Below are 27,164 nucleotides of genomic sequence, written 5' to 3' on the forward strand. Positions count from 1 at the left end.
ACTTTATCTACCCTGAGACTTGAGACACACTGAGAATTTGCTGCCTCTCAAGCCACTGTATTATCATAAAAGAGCCAAACATTGTCAACCAATCTTCAAAATAAAGTGCAGGATATCAAGTAATGTATGACACAAATACAAAGACGAATGTTACTATTTTGAAGTTCTCCCGGAAACAAGGTCGTGACAACGGTCTACTTCTTGATAATACTTACCTTTCAGCATGCAGTCAATATAAACAAGTGTTCTTTTTCCCCCTCAATTGACGATTTTTTTTCGGTTGAGTTTTTTTTTCCGGTAGCGCAGTCATGCAGGTGACCAACTATAGCTAGCCGGTCCACCGCAATCGATGTGGCACTTGATGTTTATCGCTTTTTCTGCCTTTGTCCTCACATATACTTAATGTGATACTTACTGTACAGTGTGTGAAAATCTTCACCTTGAATACCATATGCGTTGTAGTCCAGACTTTATTACCATTCATCAGCATCATTGTCACACCAAAAGTAGCTCACACACGCATAGTAGGAGCTGATAGAAGAGCTGATTGAACAAAAACATAAAGCTCCCTCTTTCACCATGTGATTTTTTTACACTGTGAATGTACAGTCGGCCCCCGGCTTACGAGCACCCTGATTTACGAACAATTCGCCTTACGAGCGTGGATCAGGGAGAATTTTGTCCTCCGCTTACGAACAAACCTCTCGCCTTACGAGCAATTCGACATGCCGGCCATTGAGTATATAGATATGTTCTCGTTTAATTGCGTCAGTAAAATCAACAGTAGCGACAGCATTAATCATCAGTAGATGCTTGGGGCAGTAACGTGAACGCTATTGCTCTTACAACGTCACACTGACTGTCTCACTCACGGTGTCTAAATATATTACCATTTAAGTGTAGTGTTTGTACAGCTAAAGGGAAAAACAGCTGACATGAAATTAAATGTGCCGATTGCAGGACAAAGAATTGTCATTGGTTTAAATGTGTGTTTTTTTTTAAATTAATTGTCAATACATTCCAACCGTTTAAAAAAAAAAGTGCGAATAATTATCAGTCAGTCACGGAGATGCGAATATGCTATTGGTCGATTAAGGTCACCCGGTCTCACTCACGGAGATGCTATTGGCCGGCGTCACACGTCAATCACAGAAATGCCGATATGCTATTGGCCGAACGCCTTTATCTAGCTTGATGGGACAGGATGGAAGTAAGGAGAGAAAATTAGTGAAAAACGGAATGTTGTGAAGACTTTGCAAACTTTATCTGTTAGACATAGCTTCTAAAATTACTAGCAGCGGTAAAGAAAGAAATAAGAGGATGATGTTTTAGTATCTGCGTGATTTGCACCCTGACTGAAAGAGTTACTGTAACACTGAGCAAGAGCAATAGCATTTCTATCGCCGTGTTCACTTTGAGGTAGGGCTCTGTCCCCCTCTGCTTACACCCAGCTCAAGTCTCGTCGTTTTAAAGGTAAAAGCTATTTATCCATTGTAATTATTATGTAATGTAAGAGTACAGCAGATTATGTCACTCGATTTTAATATATGTATACAGTGTGTCGTTTTTACCTAAGGCTTCGGCGCGCGTTGCACGCATTCACGAATTAACATGGGTTTGGATTGCCCGCTATACGAGCAATCCGAGATACGAGCGTAGCCGCTGAACGGATTAAGTTCGTAACCCGGGGGCCCACTGTATTTGTGTGTGTCAATGAATGACAGCGTGTCAGCGTGTCTGAATCTGTGTATACTTGTTTCAGTAACATTAAGCATACAGAAAGAATTAGCCGAAAAGGGTCATCATGGTGTATCCAGTGACATTTGATTTCAATTTATGAGTCTTTTAGGTATGGTCATAAAAACTAAGTTCTGGCATGAGATCTGCCTAAGAATGATTTATTTTGGTCTTTGCAAACCATCCAATTCATCCTGCCAAATCCTCCCTGTATGCTTTTACTACTAACATGTTCTTTCTGTGCTTGACTGTGCGAATTAGTAGTTCATAGAATTATGCTATGAATGTTTGTAACCTTTCTGATCTGCGTAATTGTGGTCTGACTTGAATGAGTGCTTACTGTGTGTGTGTGTGTGTGTGTGTGTGTGTGTGTGTGTGTGTGTGTGTGTGCGTGCGCGTGTCTGTGCTTGCCCTTGGTTTTTGCTGCAGGGTGAGGACCGAATCTCTGGTTTTACTGTCTTTGAGAGGACTTCTTGTACTTATGGGGACCATTTTGTTGGACCCCACTCTCTGTTTGAGAGTCAAGACTTGCTTTTAGAGGATAGGTTTGAGTTGTATTTGGGTTGAGGGTGTTTGTGTGTGTGTGTGTGGGGGGGGTTTGTGCGTGCATGTAGGTGTGTGCGTGTGTGTGTGTGTGTGTGTGTGTGTGTGTGTGTCTGTGTGTGAGCTGTGGGGAGGTGTTCCTGTGGCTCTGATTGACGTCATTGAGCCTTTCTGTGGCTTCTGTTGACTTCCTGTCAAAGCAGATGGACCAAGTTTTCACTTCCTTCAACCGAACCGCAGCTCATCAGGTGCTATGTGTGTGTCTACATTAACGCCTGTGTGTTCAGGCCTCTTGTAAAAACCAACAAGACTGTTACTTAAATATGTGTTGCACGTATTCTTATTACTTCCACTAAGAAGGGCTTTTTTCTTTTTTTTTTTAAACCATAATTGAATAACATAAATTGACAATGAAACAAGGAAGTAAAATTTTTACTATTTCTTAAATGTCAATTTTTTAGCCACTGAATGTGATTTCAATATACATGGATTAGTGATGGATCATTCGAGCCATTATTTAGAAATTTGGCAATTATCTTTTTTTTTTTTTTAATTAATCTGACGTTTGAAAAGCAAATCATGTTTAAACTGGGCTCAAAATCAGCTTGACACGTCTTTTGGTCTGCTGTGGAACTTTTTCCCAGCATTATCTTGATCAGAGAACCACTGATTAGTTATTAGCCACATCCAATCAGTAGTAAATTGTGAAGGGTGTTGCATACTTGTACGGTGTTTACATATGCAGCGGAGAGGAGAAAGTTTTTTTTTTCTTTTAAAAGTAAGTTCATTCAGACTCTACTAAAGCTGCAATAAAGCTCAATCATGCAGAAATCACAAGTATTAGGTACATAACAACGAGCCCATTGATGGTAAATTGACACGAGAGAAGCTCTGCTTGCTTCCAGCCCCTCCATAGTAACTATGTAAAGGAACGTTGGAACACAAGGAACACCTTGTGTATTAAAATGGCTCGATAAATAAAGCTGCATGTCTTGAAACAAACTGAATACTACAATACAGCGTCCATATTTTCAAGATTAAAAACCAGAACGCTACAATTTTGCCGGAAATGAAATATACATGAGGTGCTGCGTGGGGACATCTCACCGGGAATTAGTTCTAGTTTTAATTGCTAGTCAGTCGGTTGACAGTCTTATTACTTCAGCTAATACTACTTTGCACTCCTTTTATGTTGGTCTGCTTAACAAGACAATGCACTCGTTATCGTTCAACTTTTTTGCTTGGCCCAGATGTTGTGGTGATATACAGTAGTTACCTTCCCCAAATTTGTATCCTCTACTGTTCGACGTGTTCATCTCGCTTGAAAATAATATGAGAAGTCATTTATCACATTAAGTGTATTAACACACCCATGCTATAATTCACACCTTTACAAATATACATTCGTTGTCTGTTTTAAATGTTTTCACTTCGTTTTTGGAACCCATTCATTTTTTTTTTCTTATCACCCGTATTTCTGTCGATTGTGCCAGGGGCAGAGGAGGTGGCGGGCAGGAAGCGTGAGGCAGGAAGAGAGGATCAGATTGTTCCTGTTTTGTTGTCATTAACTGTTGGGACCTGACAGTAGACAGGAGGAACTGTGTCTAGATTAGTTTGTGTGTGTGTGCGTATATGGAGGTGTTTGTGTCTATGAATGTGTGAGTCAGCCCCAAGTAGAAAAATAGGATGCCGTGAGACAAATGTTCATTGTGTCTGCCCACACAATGCACACATATTAACACAATGTTATCATACGTAAGTAAACAGGTGAATCTCATTCTAACTCTCTTGGGGCACATGCTGGAATTCTTGTTCTTATATAAGCAGAAAGATGACAAGATGACTAAAGTGCTGACGTTACCAACAAATGAAAACTAAATCAAATCAAGTAGAAGCACAAGAAAAGGGTTACTTGTAATTCTAAGTCACTGCCCTAAAACTGAAGACACAACCTCTGTAATTATATGGTGATGTGGTCACATGGCCTTTTGGTGAAAAACAAAATACAAAGAATGTAGCGCGTATACTGTATGTTGTGTGTCAAATCGGATTCACCCTTTAACTCACTTAGCAGGAATACGTCTAACCGGCGTCTCTATTGAAACCGCATTGCTCAAAGTTGGGAATTGTTCAGCTCTATGCCCGCCTTATTTGCGTCACATGCAGTTATTTTGTTCGTCATCATTCCTTGTCGCTGCATTCTCTCAGCGTCACTTCAATGTGTGAAGAAATCTTCAGGTTTGGTTGCATGCATGGCATACTGACTGCACCAACATATTCAAATTGTGTGTTAGGCAGGGGATGGCTGACAGTTTCAAGGTGTATCTTGGTTTTAAAAACTCATGGTTCCAACACAGCTAAAACCTTCCATGAGTGGTATGAACTTTTTTTTTTTTCCCTAGACAGTGTAACCAAAGAGATACAACCCCACTGCCTGCTTTTATTAGTGCAGTCCTTCTCAAATAGTGGGGACAGAAAAGCATATTTTTTTCAGGCCCCTTGATTTTTTTCTGTTTTAGACTAACTTGTAACCTGTATAAACACTGTATAAAAAGTAGCTAACAGTTGTTGAAAATTGTATTTATGTTGCTTTTTTTATTTTGGTATTTTACTAAAAGGATGCCGTTGTAGGTATACCTGTATAATTTTTATAGATAATGGTCTTATTTTTAGTCAGTGCGGGGAGTTGGCGGGGGCTTGGTAAAATATAATTAAGAAGCATGGTATTAGTGCAACTAACCAGCAAGCCTGAAAACTTGTCCACTTGCTGAAAAAATGTGTCTCTTGAGAATTTTTCTGTTGCCTCACCTCGGTCGAGGAAAAATGTCCAATGCGTGCCTTAGAAGAATACTTCCAATATGATATCATATTTACATATTTTTCACTCAACACAACCCTGTGTTAAAACGAACGTTGTAAAACCAGCTTTGAGTTCCCATGTCTACATTTTGGGAAATTTGGAGAACTAAGGCCTAGCTTCCGAGGTAAAAAACTAGCTCACTAGAACAGCTAACATCTGTTCATTTCCATGTGACATCACAAAGCGGTGAAGAGCAGAGGATTAGCTACTCAGGATTAAGTGACTTTGACTGCAGGTAGCCCAACATGGGTGTCCCACCCACATTATCACTCAGTCATATGGATGGATGGATAAAAAGCGCAGTGCTCCATTTTGTTCAAATAAATGTGTGAAAGCACGTTTTATTCTTAGTTTTTTGCTTGCGTTTGGAAGGCTGCTTGCAATGTGGGTAATTTGGACAATGATTCACTTGCTTGACTTGTGTCGTGCAGGAAGTGTGTTCCCACTCCACGATGGTGTAAACGTGAGCATGAATGGTTGTCTTTCTCTTTATGTGTCCTGTGAGTCACTGGCGGCCAGTCCAGGGTGTAGTCTGCTCTTTGTCCAAAGTTGAGGTGGCTTAAGCTCACTGCACAAACAAGTGCAGCCTGAAATAATGGTGTGGTGTTGCAGTTCCTTAGCAGGGTCAGGAAACATTATGTCCCATCTCCCCAACTGTTATTTTTGTGTAAGTGCATGAGTGTGTGTGTGTTGTGTAAGGACCTCTCACAGCTTTGACCTCACTTCCTGATGAAGTCATCCTCATTACATGAAGTGAGGGTCTCATCAACTGTCTAGATCTTATTCATAAGTTGTGTAAATACCATTTATTAGGCATGGGACGAGATAGGAATCCTACTAGACAAGATATCTCACGGGATTGAGTCCACGAGAACGAGATCTGAGGAGATTTTTGCAAAATTTTTAAACTAAAAAAAATGTTATTATAATTTAAAATTTTCTATTTCAAAATGATTCGTTTTTGTTGGCTGCAATAAACTAAAGTTTTTCTATATGATGCTGGAATAACAAATGATTCAAATGAGATCTCTCAGAATAAGTGAAAATCAACCAAATAAAACACTTTCTTTTCACACGCTGCTTCAAGAAAAGTTGCAGCTCAACTCTTTCATAGTTTAACATGAAAAAAATCATGTTTAAAGTGGCAAACATTAAACAAAAAAACATTAATGCAAATAGTGAAAGTCTCACTGCCAGCTGATGTCGCAGAGATGGAAAGGTGTACTTTTGAAAGCATGCAAAGGAATCAGTTGTAATGCAAAGTTACCTTATGGCATCAGTGACTTAAATATTTCTCTTTTTTGTATGTAATGTATTACATTACCGTGTTACAGTAAAAAGTAATGCATTACAGTAATCACATTGCTTTTTTAATGCATTACACTGTATACATTAGCAATTGAAATGGACAGTTGTTTTTAAATTGCCCCAGTTAAAAGTTTTCTTGAGAAGAAAAATAGTTTGGTGCTACACAAGATGTAATTTCACAAATTAAAAACAACTGATTATATTAGAAGACTATTTCATCGAAAAATATTGAAGGTTTTATATATTAGTATTGTTATATAACCCCGCTCAACACACACACCCTTCCTCCCCCCCAAAAAATCTGTATGAAATTAAACTGGGCTGGTATCACTAAATAGTAAACAAGTGGTTTCACAGATGGTATAGACTTTCAGGTAGATGTTGGTTAAATACGAATAAAAATGAATAAAATAAGGAAAACAAGTGGTGACATTTGTAAAAAACTGAAACATTAAATGAAAATCATATTGTAGCAGATAAGAGTTTTTCTGTCTTCCATGGTATTTCATTGTGGTTTCTGCACTCAGTGGTGAAGGGCCTCAAATCATTTCCTTGCATCAACAGTGGTATATGTGATACCTCATTGCTAGTATACACATGACAAGATCTTGTGAGTAACTTAATGATAGCAGCTATATGTTTTGTACTGGAAATTATACGTTTTCTTGCAACTATATGTTAGGTTATGTGCATGTCCAGGAAATTAAATGCCACCACAGTCATGACAAACGATAATGACCAGAGATGGAGTGTACCGGGAACGCTATAGAAAAAGACTGACAAGGGTAACATGGGAACAGACCTGCTGAGACCAAGTGGAGACAAAGAAGTGACTAGCAGACAATTCCAAATAACAAAAAAGATAGATTACAGAAACAAATATCACATGGATAAAAAATTATAACCATTATACACTTTAATTCTAATCATTCAAAGATCAGTCTTGTTTCATTCCATTTACTGCCTGTCAAAGGCAAGTATGACTTTTGTCACCCAGACAGCAGGGAATCAAGCAACAAGGTGTGAATAGGCAAATGGACAAAGCGCAATTAAGAGTTTGCTGCAAAAAAAAAAAAAACGTTTTCACTTAAACAGGTTGCAGTTGATAGTATGATGTGACCTCACAATTGGATGCTCAGAACGGCTCGCTCAGACATTTTTAGAAAAGGGCAGGTAACAAAAGACTTGACTTTTTTTTAACAGTATCTATTGTGCACTGGTTGTTATCTTAAGGCCCACTGTGCTTTGGTGTGAGGTCTCACACAATCATTGTTTGACCTTCAAGTTTTTGTCCACTATTTAATACCTGAGTTTCTTTCACTTAAAAAAAAAATGGTGTTTGAATTTGGAGGTTTTATTATATTAATAATTAGAAATTCCCTATTGTCAATTTCTGACCATTTTCCCCCACAGTAAAAAAATAAAATGTAGTTTTGACCTAGCATGCAGTAATCTTATGCCACCTGTGTAAACACTTCGAGTCATAGTCAGTACATCATGTGTTCAGCCGTGATGAAAGTAGAATGTGTTCTTAACAGTCACAGATAAGGTGAGGTTACCGTCACCCTCTTCACATTCATAATGTACTTACTGTCGCATTTATAAACCAACAGTATGTGTGCAGAGCCTCTCAAAGCTGCTAATGGCATCCTGAGGACAACTACTTGATGAGCTATTTATGGTTGCTTGTTTTCATACTGTTATTCAAAGTGCAGATCAGCAACATTATCCACTTGAACAGATCAAGCATTGGATAACAGGCACAACAACCATTTTCTATTTTGTCCATTTTTAACAGCTCATTTTGTAGAAGGACATTGGTTCTTCAGTTCAGAATGTACAAAGAGCCTCAGACATTTTTCCTACCAGCACAATGGTTTGGAATAATGTATCAATTACTAATTTGTGATTGTTTTCTGCATATAATTGCAGATATGAAGAATTTGAAGGAGAGTTTTATATATATATATATATATATATATATATATATATATATATATATATATATATATATATATATATATATATATATATATATATATATATATATATATATATATATATATATGTTACACACATACATACACATACATAATCCGCTGAACGGATTAAGTTCGTAACACAGGGGCCCACTGTGTATATATATATATATATATATATATATATATATATATATATATATATATATATATATATATATATATATATATATATATATATATCCATCCTTTGTGTGATCTGATGATAGTTGACATTTGATGCAAAATCGGTGATCGACTGTAATCCCATAAGTTTCTGGGGGTAAGGGTGATTACAGTAAATTTTTGCGTCCATTAATATTGTCTCAAGTTGTTTTTGTTTGACCTGACTGCACTTTCCGACTATATACTACAGTTTAAGGTTTGCACCACTTTACCTGACATGTTCCTTATATGTTCCCAGCACTTCACCTTGAGCTAAAAGCCATAGGTCAGCATGGAACGGACAGGAATGTGTATACGTGCTGAACGTCAGGCCAGTGTTTTTTTTTGTTTGTTTTTTTTTTAGGTTGCCTTCTTAAGTAAAGCAAATAGTGGAAAAACAATATCTCTTCTAATACAATTCTTCAAATGTCTTCATAAGCAATTTTTGGCTAATAGTTCATCTGCCTGTCCTCCCATTGTCTTTCTGCAGAACTTTATTATTCTTTAATGTATTGCTATTTTTTTCTGGTGCGTTTAAGAAAGTTGAACTCAATAATTTTCTAAGACACATCTATAGCATCAGGCTAGGTTTTTTTTTTAACAAATAAAATAAAATATGGGGGGGGGGGGGGGGGGGGGGTGTTGGAAGTGTCTTGACAAGCAGCTGCAGTGGTAGTTGGCACATGCCTGATGACTGAAATGCTGAGAGACTTGGCTTCCCTGTTGTCATTTCTGGTCAGCCGTGCCATCTGTTCAAGTCCAGATCACGGTCAGATCGCGATCCCTCGCCCAGTGTTGAATCACACGAGCCATCAAACTGCCCTGTCTCTCATCACTCTTGCTATTCCTTGCCGGTAACGCAGAAGTGCCATGATGAAAAGTATTGTGTATACAAAGCAGCTCGCTTTGAGAAATGCACGTCTCTTTGTGTATTCACGTCCTCAAGTGTGCGAGCGCGTGTTTACCGAGGCCTCGTTTGCACAAACGGCGAAGTTGTGACTCTACTTGTGTTTGTACTGTAAATAAGTGAGTGCCTCCCCTTTGTGTATTTGTGTGTGTGTGTTTGTGTCAGCGTGCATGCACACCTGTGACAGATGTGGGTAGCTGCGTGTTTGTTCTCAGAGAGGATGTGAGGAATATCTCATCCCTCCTTTAAACCGCCTGCTCTCTGGACCCGGACAGATCTAAGAAGTTGTTGATATGTTCTGAATCTTGGCAGCAAAGTGACATCATTGCTACTCTTTACGGGACCTTCTTGATCATACGGTTCGCAGTATGCGCTTGTGTGTAAAATTCGTAACAGTTTACCGAGTCACAACTAAGTCCACATCACCTATCTGCCAGCTAAGATATGTTGTGATTTGTTTTGGAGACCGAGATGGGGAAAACTTTGAGTGGTACAACATGTCAATATCATGAAGTTTTGCATTGTAAAGGGTCACTATGCTGTATTCAAACTTGGGCCCGACAGATTTTGATTTTTTTTTTTTTTTTTAATAGTCTGAAAAAAGACACAAATTAATTGGCCGATTCCATAAAATCACCTCATCAAAAAATGTCACTATATACTCTATATTTAAGGATACAGGGTTATGGTATAGATTTCTGTGTAATAAATAATAGCACCATTGTTAATTGTATAAATCTGCTATAAAGGGTTAGAGTAAATCATGGTAAAAAGTTAAAATATATACAATAATCGGCAAGTTGGCTGATTATTTTGTGTTGATGTTTAAAAGACTAATCAGCCAATTCAGTCGGCCGGGTCTTAAACGATACACTTGATAGAGGATGAAAATGCGTTTCTTTCTCTCTATCAAAGTACATACAATATTGCAAAAATTGAAGTGTTTTAACTTTTTTATTATTTTGCTTTTAGGCAGTGCTCTCAATTATATTTTTTCAAGTGCCCCCCAAGGAAAAGCGTTCTGACCATAAATAAGACTATTTTCATTGTCTCAAAGTATGATACATGCAAAATATTTTACCATAATAAAAAGTTGGTCTTCAACAAGCAGCGGCTGGCAAAGCAGGGCAAATATTTTCTGCATTTTTTTTAAAGACATACAGAAAACAAAGGTTTTGCTATGCTATGAACATTATTTATGTTCATCTGTTTAGGTTCAGGCTCAAAATCAAGTCTGGACCCACAGCACTGATTCAGAGTGCACCCTCCGCAGTATCAGTCTGTACGCTTGTTCTAACGTCTGACATAATTCTGTTTTGTGTTGACAATTAATCCATTGTGTTTGGAAGCAGTCATTTTTGTTCTTCACCTTCAGCTCAGCAAGCGTCTCTGTCATCATCATTACCATCTGACTTGACACTTTTGCTGGCCTATTCCTCACTAAAAGCACCCACTTCACTCTTATTTCATTTAAAAAAAACAAAGCAGCCTTTACACTGCCTATTCTCCTAATTAATGAAACGCTGGTTGTCATTCCAGTCTGTGATGTTTATGTGAGGTGTGTTTGTTCGCCTAGCCCGGATAATGACTGGCCATTCGAGAAAATCCAAATGTCTTTATGAAATTGCCGATGGGCAACACGCCCTTTCTTCTCATGTCTCACCACAGTCATTTAATACGTATGTGTCTGTTAGCCTGGGTGTGAACATTTCGTTTCATTTTCATCATTGCTTCATCTTGAGAAAAATATCATGTCTGCTGATTGTTGATGACGTGCAGCATTCGGCGTCCCTTCAGCCTTCCTGCATAAACACTCAAATGTCACCCCTTTTCTTCCGAGAACTTTGAAGCACATGTGGTGACAACCATTCAGTTTATTTAGCTCTTACTGGATGTCAACAGAACGATATTTCCCATATGGCAATCACTAGTAACCAAATATCAACCCTGGTCATCAGAGGATCCAAGATTAAGCAATTAGGAAAGGAACTCTGCACTGGACAAAAATAAAAGATGATATACAAAGAGGAAGTCAAGTCAAAATGTACTTGACGATAACACGTTTTGTTCAGGCCCGCTTGTCTTAATATGGTGTTCCGATTAACATTACGTTCGTGGAATATGATTTCAAACAGCAAAATCCACTCGCTGAAGCCTGAAATTGCACCACAGTTGCTCAGAGCTAAAGAAATGAACAATCACCGCTCACTTGTTGTCTGAGTTTGTTCGTGTGACATTCGCTAGCGAGCACTAAGTGACTGTGATGTCATTTTGAATCAGTAGTGGATGGCAAAATGGTTATCCCCTCAGATTTTGCTGCTTACAGTAATTCATATCCACATTTGCAATATTTAGCGGAAGAACATGCTTGGACTAGTTAGTCAAAATGCGATTTCTAAAGTGGTTGGGGTGCATAGGATATATTACTAGAAATTTTTGGAGTTGACTTACCCTTTAAATTATGTTCATTTTGACATAGTTTAGCACCATTGTGACACATATTCACATGGACAAAATCACTGCTCATGAAAGACATAGTAATCAAAATAATAAGTAATTTCACAAAGATGATGGTACATTAAACTCTTCTTATAATTTACAATCTATTCTATGTTTTCATTGTATTTATTTTGTATTTTTTTATATACACTGTTCACAATAAGTCAGGGATTTATGGTGTGTTAGACACACCTCATTTTGTCTTTTCAATGAAATGGTCTCACTGTGTACAGTATGCCTGCACTCATGCAAATAACAATATCCCAAATTTATTGTGAACCCTATATTTTGATTTAAAAAATGTTGACCATTTTCATTATTCTTGGTTATTATTTGATCTTATCGGAATTATTCATTTTTTATGAACAAAAGCGTACCAACCTTTTTTCTGCGTCTGTATGCGTTAGAACATCTTTTTGTAGAGTTTGCATCTTCTCATGCTTGGCTTTGCTCCACTTTGTCTTTTTATCTCTTGTTACACCCAAATAAAACACGGAAAACCGTGCGGACTTGTTGTGACACAAAGTCACCAGTCCAACAAACCTGTTCTTATACGAGCCCTGTGCAACTGCGATGTCATTTTCAATAAACAGAAAGTGTCCAAGTGGCCGGCCCCTGAGATGGATCAAAACACGAGTAGATTTTGCTGCTTAATTCTTATTCCACAACCACAATATTCATCAAATCTCTGAAGTCACACGAGTAAAACTGCATAGGTCATATTATATCATGATGAAATTGCATTGACTTCTTCTTTAACTTGTCTTGAACAATATTCATGTTAAAAACATCTAAAAACTATGATTTATAACATCTTGAGCAACTATTCGAAGCGGTAATGAAGAAATCCATGTCAGGTTTTATTTGCGTCCTTCATCGAAAGAGAGCGAGAGCAGCCTCAGTGAGCTGGAAGCCTGTATTCTGCAAGTATTTGAATTATGCCATTGACGTCAGCACAGTCATAAAATAGACGGCTGTCCTTCCCCTCAAGTATTCCCTTGCCAGCAGGCCTGTTCAGCTCAGCGCAAATGGATTGAGACACACTCTGCCTCACAGACAGGGCTTTTGTTTGGGTATTTGGGTACCCCTCCCTCTGTAAAAAGAGATTGCTGTTATTCTTTGTGGAAAATGACAGAAAGGTGACTGTGCACCATAATTCCAAAAACAAGATTCCTCTTCTCTGATAAGTCAAAAATGAACCACGAATTAAATGAACCAATGAAAATATGTTGTAAATAACTTTACACTAGAGCTGCGGAAAATAAGATCTCAAGGTTTGTTTTTTTCTTTTTAATTCGATTTCTCTCTCAATTTTTCTTTCCCCCTCCTGTTTTTTGTAAAATAAGTAAAAAACACTCGTTTGAATATGTATATATTTATTTTAGCTCGCATATAACTTAACTCCCTCTTGTAATTAATGTAAGCAACGTACGCCTATGATCTCAAGATTTGTTTTTTCTTTTTAATTCAATTCCTCTCTCAATTTTTCTTCCCCCTCCTTTTTTTGTAAAATAAGTAATAAACACTAATTCAAATATTTCTATATTCATTTTAGCTCGCATATAACATAACTCCATCTCGTAATTACTGTGCAAAATGTACGCCTTACAGAAAGACGCCTGTAAACAAATGTAGCGTCGTAGAGCATTGTATGAGATTGATAAAGTGAAAACATAAAACTTGTTTTCAACTTTGTTAAATATAAACTTTGCAACCTGTATCACTCATTGTTAACTGATTGTTTATTACTTGACTTGTCATATTGAAAAAAAAATGCTGAGTTGATGTTCTATCGGGCCTAAAGATAGCACTTTTAGTTTTTTTTTTTTGTTTGTTTGTTTTTTTTCCATAACGAGATCCTGCAGACAAAATCCCACAACAAGATCTTGGGTACAAACGAGACGTGACCCGCAAGATCAAAACAAACATGACGGACAAAGTTGTCAAAAATGTAAGTGGTCAAGTTTTGCTGAATCGATGAGTCAAATGATTGATGATTATTATATTATGGTGTCAAAGGACGAGGAGTGGATTTTTTTTTTATTGTCTCACCATTTGATTCTGATTTTGGGGTCTCCGATTCGCCTCAGAATCGATTTTCAATTCAAAACGTTTTTCCATTCAAAATGACTTGATTCAATCTATAGATGTGCAAAGAATCATCACACAACTTAAGTCTGCTTTGCAAGACAGAATAAAGAAGGGAAAAGGTCTTTCTTTTTTTTAATTTTTAAGAACCATGCCTTTGTCCCCCAAAATAACAACAACTGCTACTCTTTGAGCTCTAAATTGCTTTTAACCTATGAAATAAGATGAAACAAAATAAAAAAGATGAGACAAGATACATTGGTATTTTGAAGGAAATAGCAGTACCAAAATATAATGTGAAAAACTGTTGCCCAAATAAAAAGTATTAATTATTCTCAGTATATTCATAACAAACGAGTTTGCAAAACGTGAAAAGACTGCTTTCAATTTGGACGAAGCGGTTGAATATTCTCCATTGGTTGTTATTCTGCACCATGCCGCCATGCATGACCTTCCAGAACAGGCTGCGTGATGACGTCATTGCAAAGCGCGCCTCCGATGTAGTACATAAGCAGACAGCAAAAGAAAACAACGCACAGAAGCAGACAGGAAGTGTATCCATTTCTTTTTCTAATTCAATATCTATACAGTGACTTTTTATACCGATTTAAATTGTAGTAAATGAGAAACCCTATTCTTATGTGAAACAATATTTTAGTACACCCCTACAAAAAATGTTGCATCCAGTGGACGCAGGTTTTTGAAAGTATGCATCCCTGGAAAAATGTCTGCGACGAGGATGCAGGGACGCAGGCAAACGAGAGCACTGACCTTCAATAAGAAAAAATAAATAAAACTCTTCAAGGAGGAAACCAACATTTTTTTTCTTATACAATGGCTGGCACAAGTCTGTTACAATTTTATTTGTGTGTTTTTATAGGGATTTTTAATCTTGAATAAATCAGGAAAGTTACTAGCAAAAGTCATATTTTGTCTTTATTGGTGCAATTTGATTTTGTTGCGCTCTTATGTGGTGGGCAACATGCACGCAGAACCACATGGGCTCTGGTGTAGATTTTGTTTCGCTACGCTTACCCATGTAAAGGAGTCATGATGTTCGAGGTCACTTGAGGTTTGCCTCAGCTGCTCTTCATATGTTTCTGGAAACTCTGATCAGTCTTTGCACGCAAACCAACTTCATCCCTGAATGTCTGTGCCTTGCCTCGCCAACAGGCACAAATTCAGGCCTACACACATAAAAGTTACATAAGTCATAATCGTCATGTCTCTTTAACAACAGCTGGAAAATATCCAAATATCTTATTTCAAAAACAGAGCAAGAATGCATGTCAAATAAATCATACCTGTCATATAGTAATAATTGCCATCTCAAGATAAAGTAAGCTGTTGCCTCCTTTTTGTTAGGAACGTCTCGGAAATCTGATAGCAGCAATATGTGTCCCAATGATTTGTAAAAGAGGATGAGTTTAACTTGGAATTTTGATTTGAATTTTTATTTGAGCTATTCTTGCATAGAAGTTACATCCGGTGTTGCTGCTATGCTCAGAATAAAAAGAATAAAGTAGAAACAATGGACTGAGGAGTTTTTGAGGTTTGTGTGCTCCCTTTAATGATAACACAAGATTATTTATAGACTGCTATAAAAAAGCTATTGCACAGTTCTGTCAAAACGAGCCCTAATATACAATACATATTACTGATTAATATTGATCATTTGTAATTACATAGTAATAAGGAAATAATGACTCATTCCTAATTTTCTTTACTCATTTAACTAAAAAAGAGGAGTTCCCTTCCTGTCTGCATTTAGCATACAGGAGGTCCAAAGTTTGTGTCCCTCTTGTGTCAGTCCAATGTCTTCTGGGAAGTCGTTAATACCGAAGAACGAGGAACATGATTCTCCACTGACCAGCATGATTGCGTCGAGACGCTGAAATTAGAATCTCGCAATAACAGCGTGCGTGGCGGCATTCGTTGACTGCTAGCTGAAATTTGAAAGTAAACAACCGACGGCTATCGCAATATGTTTTTGTAAATTGCACTGACTATAAAACTGTCACCAAAGCCTGTTGTGCTTCCCTTGTGGTGGCAGTGTCACATTTTGCTTGCCTGCTTGGTTTAGTGTCTTGTTTGTCCATGTATTTGTGGTCACATTCAAGATGTTTTTCCAAGATGAAGGTGGTGATAAATTGTCTTAAGTTACTATTTTTTTTTTAGTATCCCATCAATGGCATGAAGATTATACAACTGTTTAAACACTTAAAAATAAGCTTAAATTATAAATAAAAAATTACTGTAAATTATATTTACTGTATTTTACGGACTATAAGCTGCAACGGTATGTAAGCCGCAGCAGCAAAAATTGAGCAAAAAAACATCTTTTTTTGTTAAGCTGCACTGGACTATAGGCCTCAAATCATGAGGAAAAAGTCGCTGTTTATAGTCCGAAAAATACGGTCATTAAAATGTAATGTCCATCATCTCGAACGTCATGTTTGCACCAGCAAACTATATTGTCCTCAAGATTAATCCTTTAATTCCGGCTCACCGGCAAAGTTCGAGTTCCATGGGCGTAGCCTACATTTTGATATACGGTTCAACTTTTGATTATGTTTAAAAGAACGTATTAGGGTGGTATTTTTATTCCCAGCAGAAGTCTAGCACAAAGCACTGTCTAAATGTGCGCATGGGTGGGGTTTTCTTGGGCGTAGCGGGTCGTTTTCGCCTCCCTCATTTACATCAGGGAGGTCCAAGCGCAGTCTGCCCAAGTATGCCATGCTTGAATTTGTGGAAACAGAAATAGAATGGCTGGGGTCTGTGTGTGACGTTGGCAGGGATCTCTCCTGATGATGTAATCATGACTTGGGTAATTGGACACCGCCTTGGACCCCCCATCTTGTGTGTGGCTGCGTACTTAATGCTCCTTCCCACGACACATTGGTTTTTGCGCCCTTGCACCTGTAATAAATGTCTTTGTTTACAATTTGACAGCTTAGCACAAAATAGGAGCATGAGTGATGACAAAACTTGCTCTAACTGAGATTCGACATGATATAACAATACTGGAAGCAAAATACCAGCATGCCATTTCGGCTTTTAAGCAAGTCATTCTTGGTGCTCCTTGGGAATCATTTCAGATTAAACGAGTCCTCGGGGCATTTTTTTCTGCTTTGGAGTAGCCACTTACTTACATGTACGCAAATCAGAAAGAAGCCAAGCCCAACGCAGCCACAATTCTTAATGCGTGACAGTAGTGTGCCGTCAATGAGGTGAAAATGCAAAATTCAAAATTAATTTTACCAAATAATGTATTGCTTTGGTACACTTTTATTTTGAAACCATACCTGGTAGCGTGTTTTTGGTGTGTTGCTACCAATGTCAAAAACTTAAGGTCGTCATGAAATCACACCCGATATCTAATTAAGGGTGCAAAACAACATCAATGATATTGTATTTGTGTGCAAGTGCCCTATATAGCTGTCAAATTACTCTTCAACGGCAGTTTAATAGACATAAAAGACTCTGCTCACTGATGCTCATAGCCTGACTGGAGCTGTCTTTCACAAACCAGGCTTACTCAAATGTGTTGTTTTGGCCGGCTTAATCGCTACTGTAAAGGTGTCACTTCATCTCATAGACCAAAATCCATGGGGAGCTATTCGTTTCAAATTTTAGACTCTAAAATGTCTCTTTGTTTCAAAAGAGGAAAATATCAAGCTGTCAGGTCCAGTTTAAGTCAAATAAATCTAATCATGTAAACCAGTTGGTCGTTATAAAATGTAAAATGTAAAATATTGATGCGGCCGTGGCTCAACTCAGCTAACACAGACATCCATGGTGTACAATAAGAATGAGCAAAGAAATTAGGTAAGTGAAAAACAACCGATAACGTTGATAGAAGGAGTCAAAGCAGACGGCTGCTCAAGGACAAGACTGTCTTTAACTGACTGGTCCTTCAAGCAGAATCTCTGCTAGGACACACAAAGAGCTTCACTGATGTCTGCTATCTTATCAAAATGAGTTCAAGCGTCAAAGAAAGCACCATATTTTTGCATCAGACCATGTCAGTGTGTCTGATAGCAGGAGATGCAAGACTGATATCGGTGCTTGCAGGCCTTGGAGAAATGCCGCTGATGTCAGCCTGCCCCATAGTTTTGTACTTTCTCCTTCCAAATGCGTAAATTCACATGTGTATCTATTCCTGGGACATGTGTGTGTTCGCGTATGCGTGCGTACGGGTCCAAATTGAGGGAATATCTAGATTGTTTTGGTGGTGTGCAGTGTGGTTAATAGAACAGGCTGTTTTCAAATGTACTTTAAAAGCTATATGAAAAAATTGGACATTTACAGTGATAAAACATAACATGCTGAAGTCATAAAGAACTCATAATCAGTTTACTTAAAGGCTTAATTAATACCTTATGAAGACGCTAAATATGAAATTAAAATTATTGTATTTTGCAACGTTTTATCCCAAATTTCTTCTCAGACTGATACTAATCAGAGTACTCAACTCTTAAGTAGTTACCAATCATTGGTGCTTTTGATACATAAAATTTAAAGGTACAATGTGTACGATTTTGACCATTTTTCAGTAAAAAGGAATAAATTAAATGATTATAAATTTTAAAAACTTACAAAGAAATGACCAACAGTATTTTTTAAATATAATCGTAGCTCCAGTTATCATTAAATTATATTACTTGGGGGGTGGCACTCCTCTGGAGGCTGCCATGTTACACATTGTCCATTTAAGGAAAAAAAAGCAATGACAGATAAGTTGAAAGAGAAACCTGTATTTGTTTTTCTATTTCTTTACCTGTATTCACAGAAATTGCAACTAAATGGGGATCTGTCAGACACCTATGTTTTTTAGGTGCAATCATATAACAGCCACAACAGGGCTGATACCAGAATCGGCCATCGTCATGAGTACCACTACCTTGATATAAGGCCAGATCTCAGCCCGATAACCTTATCTGTAATTGGTGCTCGCCCATCCCTAATCGTATTGTATGGTGAATATACAGGGACAGTTACAAGTTTGGCAAGGCCAACACAAGATGGCTCATGACCACAAGCAAAAAATGATTGCAAGGTTGAATACACATAATGATAATTAGAGGACACACCTTGGTTAAACATGGCCCTATTATGGTCAAATTATTTTCATCTTTTCCAGGGGTACCAAAATTTTTTGCAGGTCCTGCTTCATGAGTTAATAATTAAAAAAAGCACCAAAGACAACACTGTTCAAATGCAATTTCTGTTTTTCTCTGTTGATTTTCATTGCATTTTTATGATTTCTTTTGTCAGATTCAAATGATTTCTGTGACCGCTGTGGGTTTTTTCATTTGCAGAGGGTTACCAACAATTATGGCCAGATGTGGACCTCTCACATCCCCAAAACATAAGTCTATTGAACACAATTTTTTTTTCCACCCTTTTGTGACTGAGTTGTCATAATCAACCCAATGAGAAGATCTGGATTTTATTCTAATATATTGGCTTCTTAATTGCGATCTCACTGGGTTCTATAGTAAATCCAGCAGGAATGTGTACATGTGTATGTTATGAGAAGGGTAGGGAACGCTATGTCCCAGTGGGGCAGGGAGAAGAGCACGACACTGGTTGGGGGAGTGGGGGCATGCGTTATAATAAATGAAAGGCTTCTCGGTTCAACGTGACCAAAACGGCTAAAAGGCAAACCTCAACATCATTAAAAGTTTTTTCCCTGTGATAACTGACAGAAGGGAAAGGGTCCCATTCAAATGGTCATCTGTACAAATATTTCACAGATATATGAACTGTCTAATATTGGACTGTTCTACATGTAGGTCAGTGATTCCTAAATGTTTGGTTGGGATCTAAAAATGAGTTGCCATCCGATTGGTTGTCTGTAATTGATTAATTTAATTCTTTAGTACCCAAAGTAAGCAATTGCTTATGGTTTTCAAAAAAATGCGGGCCATTGTAACAATTGTTTTCAATTCATTTCAATATTTGCTACTCCGATTTGAGTCATTCTAATATCTGTTTAGTTTCCAATTCTTGTCCTATTTCTCTTATTCCTGCAGTTATATGTTTCAAATTTGCACTATAGTGATTTCCGATAATTCAGGGCATGTCCCTTTGTGTGATTGATGCCAATCAGAACCCAGACAGAAGAATTATCATCCAAACCAGTAAATGCATGGCCACATCACAGGCTCCTGAAATACCAACTCCCGTCAGGGTGATTGATGTCTAGTGTAGATTTTGCAGTGCTGTGCAAGTGAAGTCATGATTCAACTTGTAAAGAGTTTAAAAAAAAAAAAAAAAAAAACTCAACCGACCACTATCAGCATCTTTGGTCTTTGTTAGGAAGTGTTGTGTCTTGCTCACTGTTTCCTGTAAAGCATTTGTCACTTAAAATTTTGTTGCCCTGCAGTCTGATGATGTGAAGTTTTCATGTTCTAGTTGTGGCTTTTCTTTGAAAACTTTGCACATTACCCTCACTTTTTTGAGACTGCAGGGAATTTAGAAAAATATGTTACGGTAATTGCTGAAAATATGAGACTGAGAACTACAGTATTTTCACTGGGGGGAAAAAGTCAACTTTCAGTTGCGCATGGTTAAAATGTTGTCAACTGATGTTTTCTATTAAAAAAAAACAAAAAAAAACACAGGCCTCTTTTTTTTTAAGTGATTAGTACTCAGTTGGAGCAATTTGACTATTTTTTCTCCCTTAAAGCTTTCTTGACTTTTGGCCATGGATAAAACTGCTAAAAGACACAGTTTGGATTCTACCGTGAGTGACTCCTAGCCCACTAGGCGGTATATAAGTGGGTATACCTTCATGGCTTGAATATATAGTTACAGTATATGTAGGCATAGAAAAGATGTGTGAAAGAAAAATGGCATCCATTTTTCCAGGTTGTAGCAATTAGTTTGACAGCTTTTGCAGCATTTGAGAGTGGATGAAAAATGCAAATTTTGAGCTTTGACGCCTCATTTTTTTCACAGAGTATCAGTCTTTTTTTTAATTCATTAAAACTTGGGCAGATCGTTAACTTGATATTTGGTGCTGTGTCAAACTTAGAAGTAGTTCTTTTCACTTTGAAGGGAGTTTAACAATTTTCAGTTTTCTTAACAGTTAACAGTTTTCTCATTGACTGGCTCACAGGACAAGAGTTAATGTCATCAGAAAATTGTATTTTTCCCTAAATGATGCGCCAAACCATGCCTGCGGTGTGTGTAAAATGCCACATATATTGTACTACTAATACTAATACTACAGAATTCATCTTGGAAGGGACTTGGAAGCAATATCTTCAAGTACAGGTGCTATAATTCTAGACACTTCTACCAATCCACCCTAACTTTTTTATTATTGCTACTGGCAAAAAGAGAAGATGGACATTTACGTACCTTTTTTTTTAAAATGTAGACAGCTATATACAGGAACAAAAATTTCACACACTTTGCTAGGTCAAGTTCAATCACCACATTGTACATCTCTGGATTACTAGCTACCATTAAAAAAAAAAAAAGAAGAGCGACAAAATAACCAACTGTCAATTCTAAATTGTTGGACAGAATTGATTGGTCTTGCGTTTTGTGAGACAATTTTGTGGTAAACTTGGTCATGTGCTTTACTAAGAATCCTTGTCATTATTGGTGGCAGGGAGGCAACTGCTGTCATCAGGCTTCCAAGCACAATCTGTTTCTCTGCTTTGTTTTGATCACAGTTAAAAAGAAGGGGCCCTCACATAAATATGTGGAAGCAAAGGGTAGAGGTTAGCTGCTTCAAAACATTCTGTCCCAGGTCAGGGTGCTCCTGCTTTACACACACAGACTGACAGGTGATCCTAGGTGGCATATAACGATTTAGGATGAACCATTCTGGTATGGGAGAAGATTCGGTTATTAGGATAATGACATTGATTAGCCTATTATGTTAATTTTATGAGCTTGTACTTGTTGTTTTCTTGAAATATTTAATTAATTGAATATTTTTGAAGGATTTTTTTCATGGATTTAAGTTTTTTTTTTTTTTTTTTTAATCTGCATGTACCCTCTGGAAGGCCTCTATGTACCCCTATTCAAACCAATTTCCTAGCTTACTTTTGTTGTATAAGAAATAGTATTTCTACGACTGTAATTTTTAGCTCAACTTCCTGTACTAACAATCTAAAATTGCTAACTCATTTTTTTTAATGCTGTTTTGAGCTTCAAAAAATATGATCATCCTGCATGGACAAGTTTTCCCTTTCAGAACTATTTCTAGTTTGTCATTCCAAGTAAAAGCAGATACAGTATAAGATAAGGTTTTGTCCCAACCACAAAGATTTCCTTGCATAACAGTCCATTCTCTGAACAGATTTTATTTTTTCCTAATTGGGAAACTATTCCAGAGAAAATGACTCTCAGCGCTCTTCATAAACACAAAGTACCTCAACCGTGTCGGGAATACGAGGGAAAAAACATTTCCAGCGAAGCCAGTTAAACATCAGAAGCATGTGGTGCTCAACTAGTTGCACAGCCTCCCTCTGTGTCTCTCGCTGTCCTCAGCAGAGTGACGGAAGGCTGGGGGCAAGCTGCCAGGTGCCTCTCATGTTTGGGAGAGCAAACAGCCTTGCGTCTTTGATGCCAAGAAGATCAGAGCAGGGGACACATTCTACGCAGCCACGCTAAGGTTGGCGCAGTGCAGGCCACCATGTTATGCTCTGCAGCTAGGATACCCCGAGTATACACAATACAGTGGCAGCAAACACTTTAGCTTATGTGCGTGGGTGCCTGTGCGTGCATGTGTACGTGTGCACGTGCGCCTACCTCGCTAGCATCAGCAACGACTTCTTTCCAGCAAACTCATTTTGAACTAAGCGCATAAACAATCTTAGACAGCAGCTTTTCACTAGTTGCACTGCAATGGTATCACAATTCCAGCATGAGTATTGCTGTTACTTCCAGGTCACAGTGGTTCCCAATCACTGTGACACATGCTGTGATACCGTTAATGTGTCGGGAAGTGACACTTTACTCTTAAATACACCACCACCTTTCCGTCTGACAACACTCAATAAACGTTTGCGAACTGTTGAAGATTTGTAGATGAAATTATTTCGCGTTGCTGCTCGATGTGCGTTTTCAGTTGAGTTACAGTCCGGGGTCTGTGTTGTTGGATTTTGCTCCAGCCTTGTTACATAATGCCCACAAATAGCATGGGTGAACTGTAAATATGTTGTTTTGAAAAAGGAAATAACACATAAACATTGCTTTTTGATTCACAGAATACATCACGTGGCCTCTGTACTTTAGGTCCGTCGGTTTCATTGTTGTTTTCTTTTTTCCTGCTGGGCGCTGGGTACTGGCCAATAGAATAGGACCGCATAGTGAAAATTTCATTTTTGTGTTTATTTTAAATGTGCCAGAGTTCCAAGGCTGAAATCTCACTTGTTTTTTCTTTGAACTCCATAGCTCTGGGACCACCCATTTTGAGAAAATTGCAACATTATCACAGTGTAATGGTAACCGCTTTACTGTCTTTGACATTGTTTCTTGTTTTTCATCCTTTTCTCACCCCCCTGTATAATTTGGGTTTTCACCAAGTGGTCCCCTCCTATACAAGATTATGGTATGGATTCTCCTGTATTAAATAATATCATCAGCTCTTTGTGTACAACTGTTGTAATTATACATAAAGGTATAAAGTTAAAATAATCAACAAATATAGGCCATTTGGCCTATGGTCAACGTTTAAAGGGCCATGTTTAGTTGATTTTAACACTCAGACGATTAATCAGTAAGGCTCTACGACAGGGGTGGCCAAGTTCGGTCCTCAAGAGCCACAATCCAGCCTGTTTTCATTGTGTCTCTTCAACTAACACACCTGATTCAAATGATTAGCTCATCAGCATGCTTTGCACAATCCTAATAACGACGCTGATTTGACTCAGGTGTGTTGGTTGAAGAGATACATTGAAAACAGTCTGGATTGTGGCTCTTGAGGACCGAACTTGGCCACCCCTGCTCTACGAACAATTGGTCTAACTTGCAATTCTTCTCAATGGAGTAATCTGCCAGTTACAATCAGCTAGTCACGAGTCACATTTTGTTTCTGCGGGGTAATGTCGACAAACTCACAATCTCAAAGGATTCTTACTCAACTCTTACAATTCACTATCAAGCGGCCTCTTGGGTGTTCCCCAGCAGCAAGCAAAAGTTGACATTTGAAATGTAATAAAGTAACTTGTAACTTAGTTGTTTCAACATCAATAATCAGTAAAGTAACTAATTTTATTTTTACAGGCAAATAACCAGTAAGATTTTTCAAGTTGCATAAAAATGAGATGCAATCAATAGATGGTACCATCAATAATATCAGAATAACAGCTTTTCCATTCAGCTAAAGTGGCCCAAAGCACATATACTGTAAGTGAATGTGTGACTAAACTCAAACAAGATCGTCATTATTTCAGTATACATCCATTTTCTCTTTCGTGATGTTGGACTGCAAGATATAGCTTAAGAAATACCCTTCTTGAAAATGCTTATGTAATAACCAAAATCTCAAAAAGCTCTGACCTACAAACTTGTAACTGATGCTATCACAATGCCTTGACGGACTAAACAACTGTTGGTCTGGTTTTCATAAAATTTTGCATGAAAAATATTAGTCGCGTTAGTTTTATCCACATAAACGGCTCTCCAAACAAGACTGGAAGCTTGCACTTGGCCTGGTCTCTGCAGCATTATGCTTAGTCCCCATGTGTGTAATCTGTTCAAACGTGTGTGTGTTTCTGCCGCTTGCTTGATGACAGATGAGGCGTACCAAAAGCTGGCCATGGAGACCACGGAAGAGTTGGACTGGTGTCTGGACCAGCTGGAGACGATCCAGACCTATCGCTCTGTCAGCGACATGGCCTCCACCAAGGTAGGGCAAGCCCTTATTTATAGTTGCCATTATTCTCGACACTTTTTCAGGGAACTAACCATTCACTTCTGAATGGGAGGCCCTCATTATTTACCCACAAACTATTGTTCCACGACTTACCCACACATACGTGCAGTGATCATATGTGACCAGGTGGCTATTGTCTCAGCAGTAGTCAGTCAACCTGCGTACTTTGCATCCCTCCGTAGGATCATTTAAACCAGTCAAAAACCATGAATCATAAACAAGAAAGAAACATATAAGTTGCTTTGGAGTAGAAATCCATTCATCCATCCATTTTCTGTAGCCGCTTATCCTCACAAGGGTCGCTTTCAGAGATGGGAAATCCAAGTGCAGAACCCTGCCACAGTTTGACTTTAGCTATAGGTGCTCTAATCAACTTACAGTCAAATGAGCTTGTCAATTTACCTGTTAAGTGAAAGCAGGTGTGGCTAAAGTCAAACTGTGGCAGGGTTTTTAATTTCTGGACCTGTTTTTCCCATCTCTGGTCGCTTGCTTGTTGTTGCCTATCCCAACTGTTTTCGTGCAGTAGGCGAGAGACTCCTGAACTGGTTGCCAGCCAATTGCAGGAGTAGAAATCCACTTTTTTATGTGTGTGCGTGTGTGTGTGTGTCAACTTTGTAAAAATTTTGTACTGTGAGTGTAAGATAAACTTTGTGAAGCAGGCTCAATGTGACTCTTATTTAGGCTGGTTATACATGTTGTCTGGTCCAGACCAAAGTTAACTGGATACCACTAGATAAGAAACGCCTGAGGCCAAGACCTAATCGTAGATGGGTGGACAGAATTGTTAAGCACACAGGTATTCACTGGCCGCAAAATGAAAAGGATCCTACATCTTGCAGTGGATTGAAAAGAGTTGAGGATGAGATGCACCAAAATTAAATGTTTGGCTGAAACCGAAAGTGACGTATGCTTGGCCGAAACACCGAAGAACAAAATATGTAGCTCTTTCTACACGCTTTAACGACGACCATCCAACTTTGGGAATGGTCTGTAACAACACATGCAGCGTCCTTCACATATCTGCAATTGATTGATAAAAATGAAACAAAACCGCATACTCATGGCTCTGAATATTATTCCTATTTAGTGTTTTAATGGCAGTTTAATGGGGATTAATTTGACTGTCCACCAGTTCCTTGTTGTAAATGTTAATATTTATGAATAAGAAAAGAAGATTTATTCTTCATTCTGAATGTGACATACCAATCACTAGAATCTTAACATGTGCTGTATCATACAATGACTGTAATTGACTAGTGATTTCTTAGCATCCTTAATCAGCAATTTAATGTGTTTTTTTTTTCCCCAAAGGAGATGTGTTGATGTTGATATCTTTGTGAAGTGACGCAATAAAAACTTAATCGTGAGGATGCAAACTAGGCACTGAAACCACAGCAAAGAAGAAAATTGTCAAAATAAAAGTGACCATCATTACTTTAGGGAAATGAATGACCTGGTCTGTCCAGACAATTGACATGTACTGCATATTCAGTCTCATGTAATCTCCAATTCATCTACTGTACTCTATCATTGTCAAAATTATTTGTACTAAATTAATTACAGCACCTCTTTATGATGGATTTGAATGAAACATTTTGACCATATTCTTATATTTTATGGTGGCATAATTTCTTTCTTTTTTTTGATCTAACAAGCTTATAAGATGATTTTGAAGAAATAAGATGTGATTATCTTTTGAGGGAGAGGTTTACGAGAGAGTGGGTTACGTAAAAAACCTGTTGATTAAAATACACCATACTAAAACTTAGTCAAAACAGGTAAGTGGTTAGACTTGTTTTTTGTTTTAAATATTACATCATGTTTGTTTAATCACAAATAAAGAATATGACCTAATAAACTATTTGTATTCAAATTAACATTTGTAGAAGCCTTTGCAGACAAACAACTCAAGAGCCATTAGTCTCTTGTGGCTTAATATGTAGTTCAAATTTTGTTACACAATCTCTACCCTGTAGTCTTAGTTCTTAACCCCAAAATAATTTGAGTAAAATTCTGCGATACTTGATTCGTGATGAACAGTCATGTTTCCTTCAACAATGTTTTAGGTATATATTAAATATAAGATTCGTAACTGCAGCACAGTGTATAATGATGGCAGTGATATTGCATGCTAGC

General features: G+C 37.8%; 1 protein-coding gene across 5 annotated transcripts in view; it reads left to right on the forward strand.

The window, feature by feature from the left end:
- Positions 1 to 27,164, forward strand: part of pde4ba (phosphodiesterase 4B, cAMP-specific a) — a 118,847-nt gene that overhangs the window by 75,399 nt on the left and 16,284 nt on the right. For all 5 annotated transcript variants that reach the window (XM_088425176.1, XM_088425181.1, XM_088425177.1 and 2 more), the window contains one exon: positions 24,889 to 25,001. In XM_088425176.1, the coding sequence (XP_088281302.1) occupies positions 24,889 to 25,001 (113 nt within the window). The remainder of the gene's footprint in view (positions 1 to 24,888; positions 25,002 to 27,164) is intronic.

This window comes from Hippichthys cyanospilos, chromosome 10 (assembly GCF_059441005.1).
Source record: "Hippichthys cyanospilos isolate Australia breed blue-spotted pipefish chromosome 10, RoL_Hcya_1.0, whole genome shotgun sequence".
Classification (NCBI taxonomy): domain Eukaryota; kingdom Metazoa; phylum Chordata; class Actinopteri; order Syngnathiformes; family Syngnathidae; genus Hippichthys; species Hippichthys cyanospilos.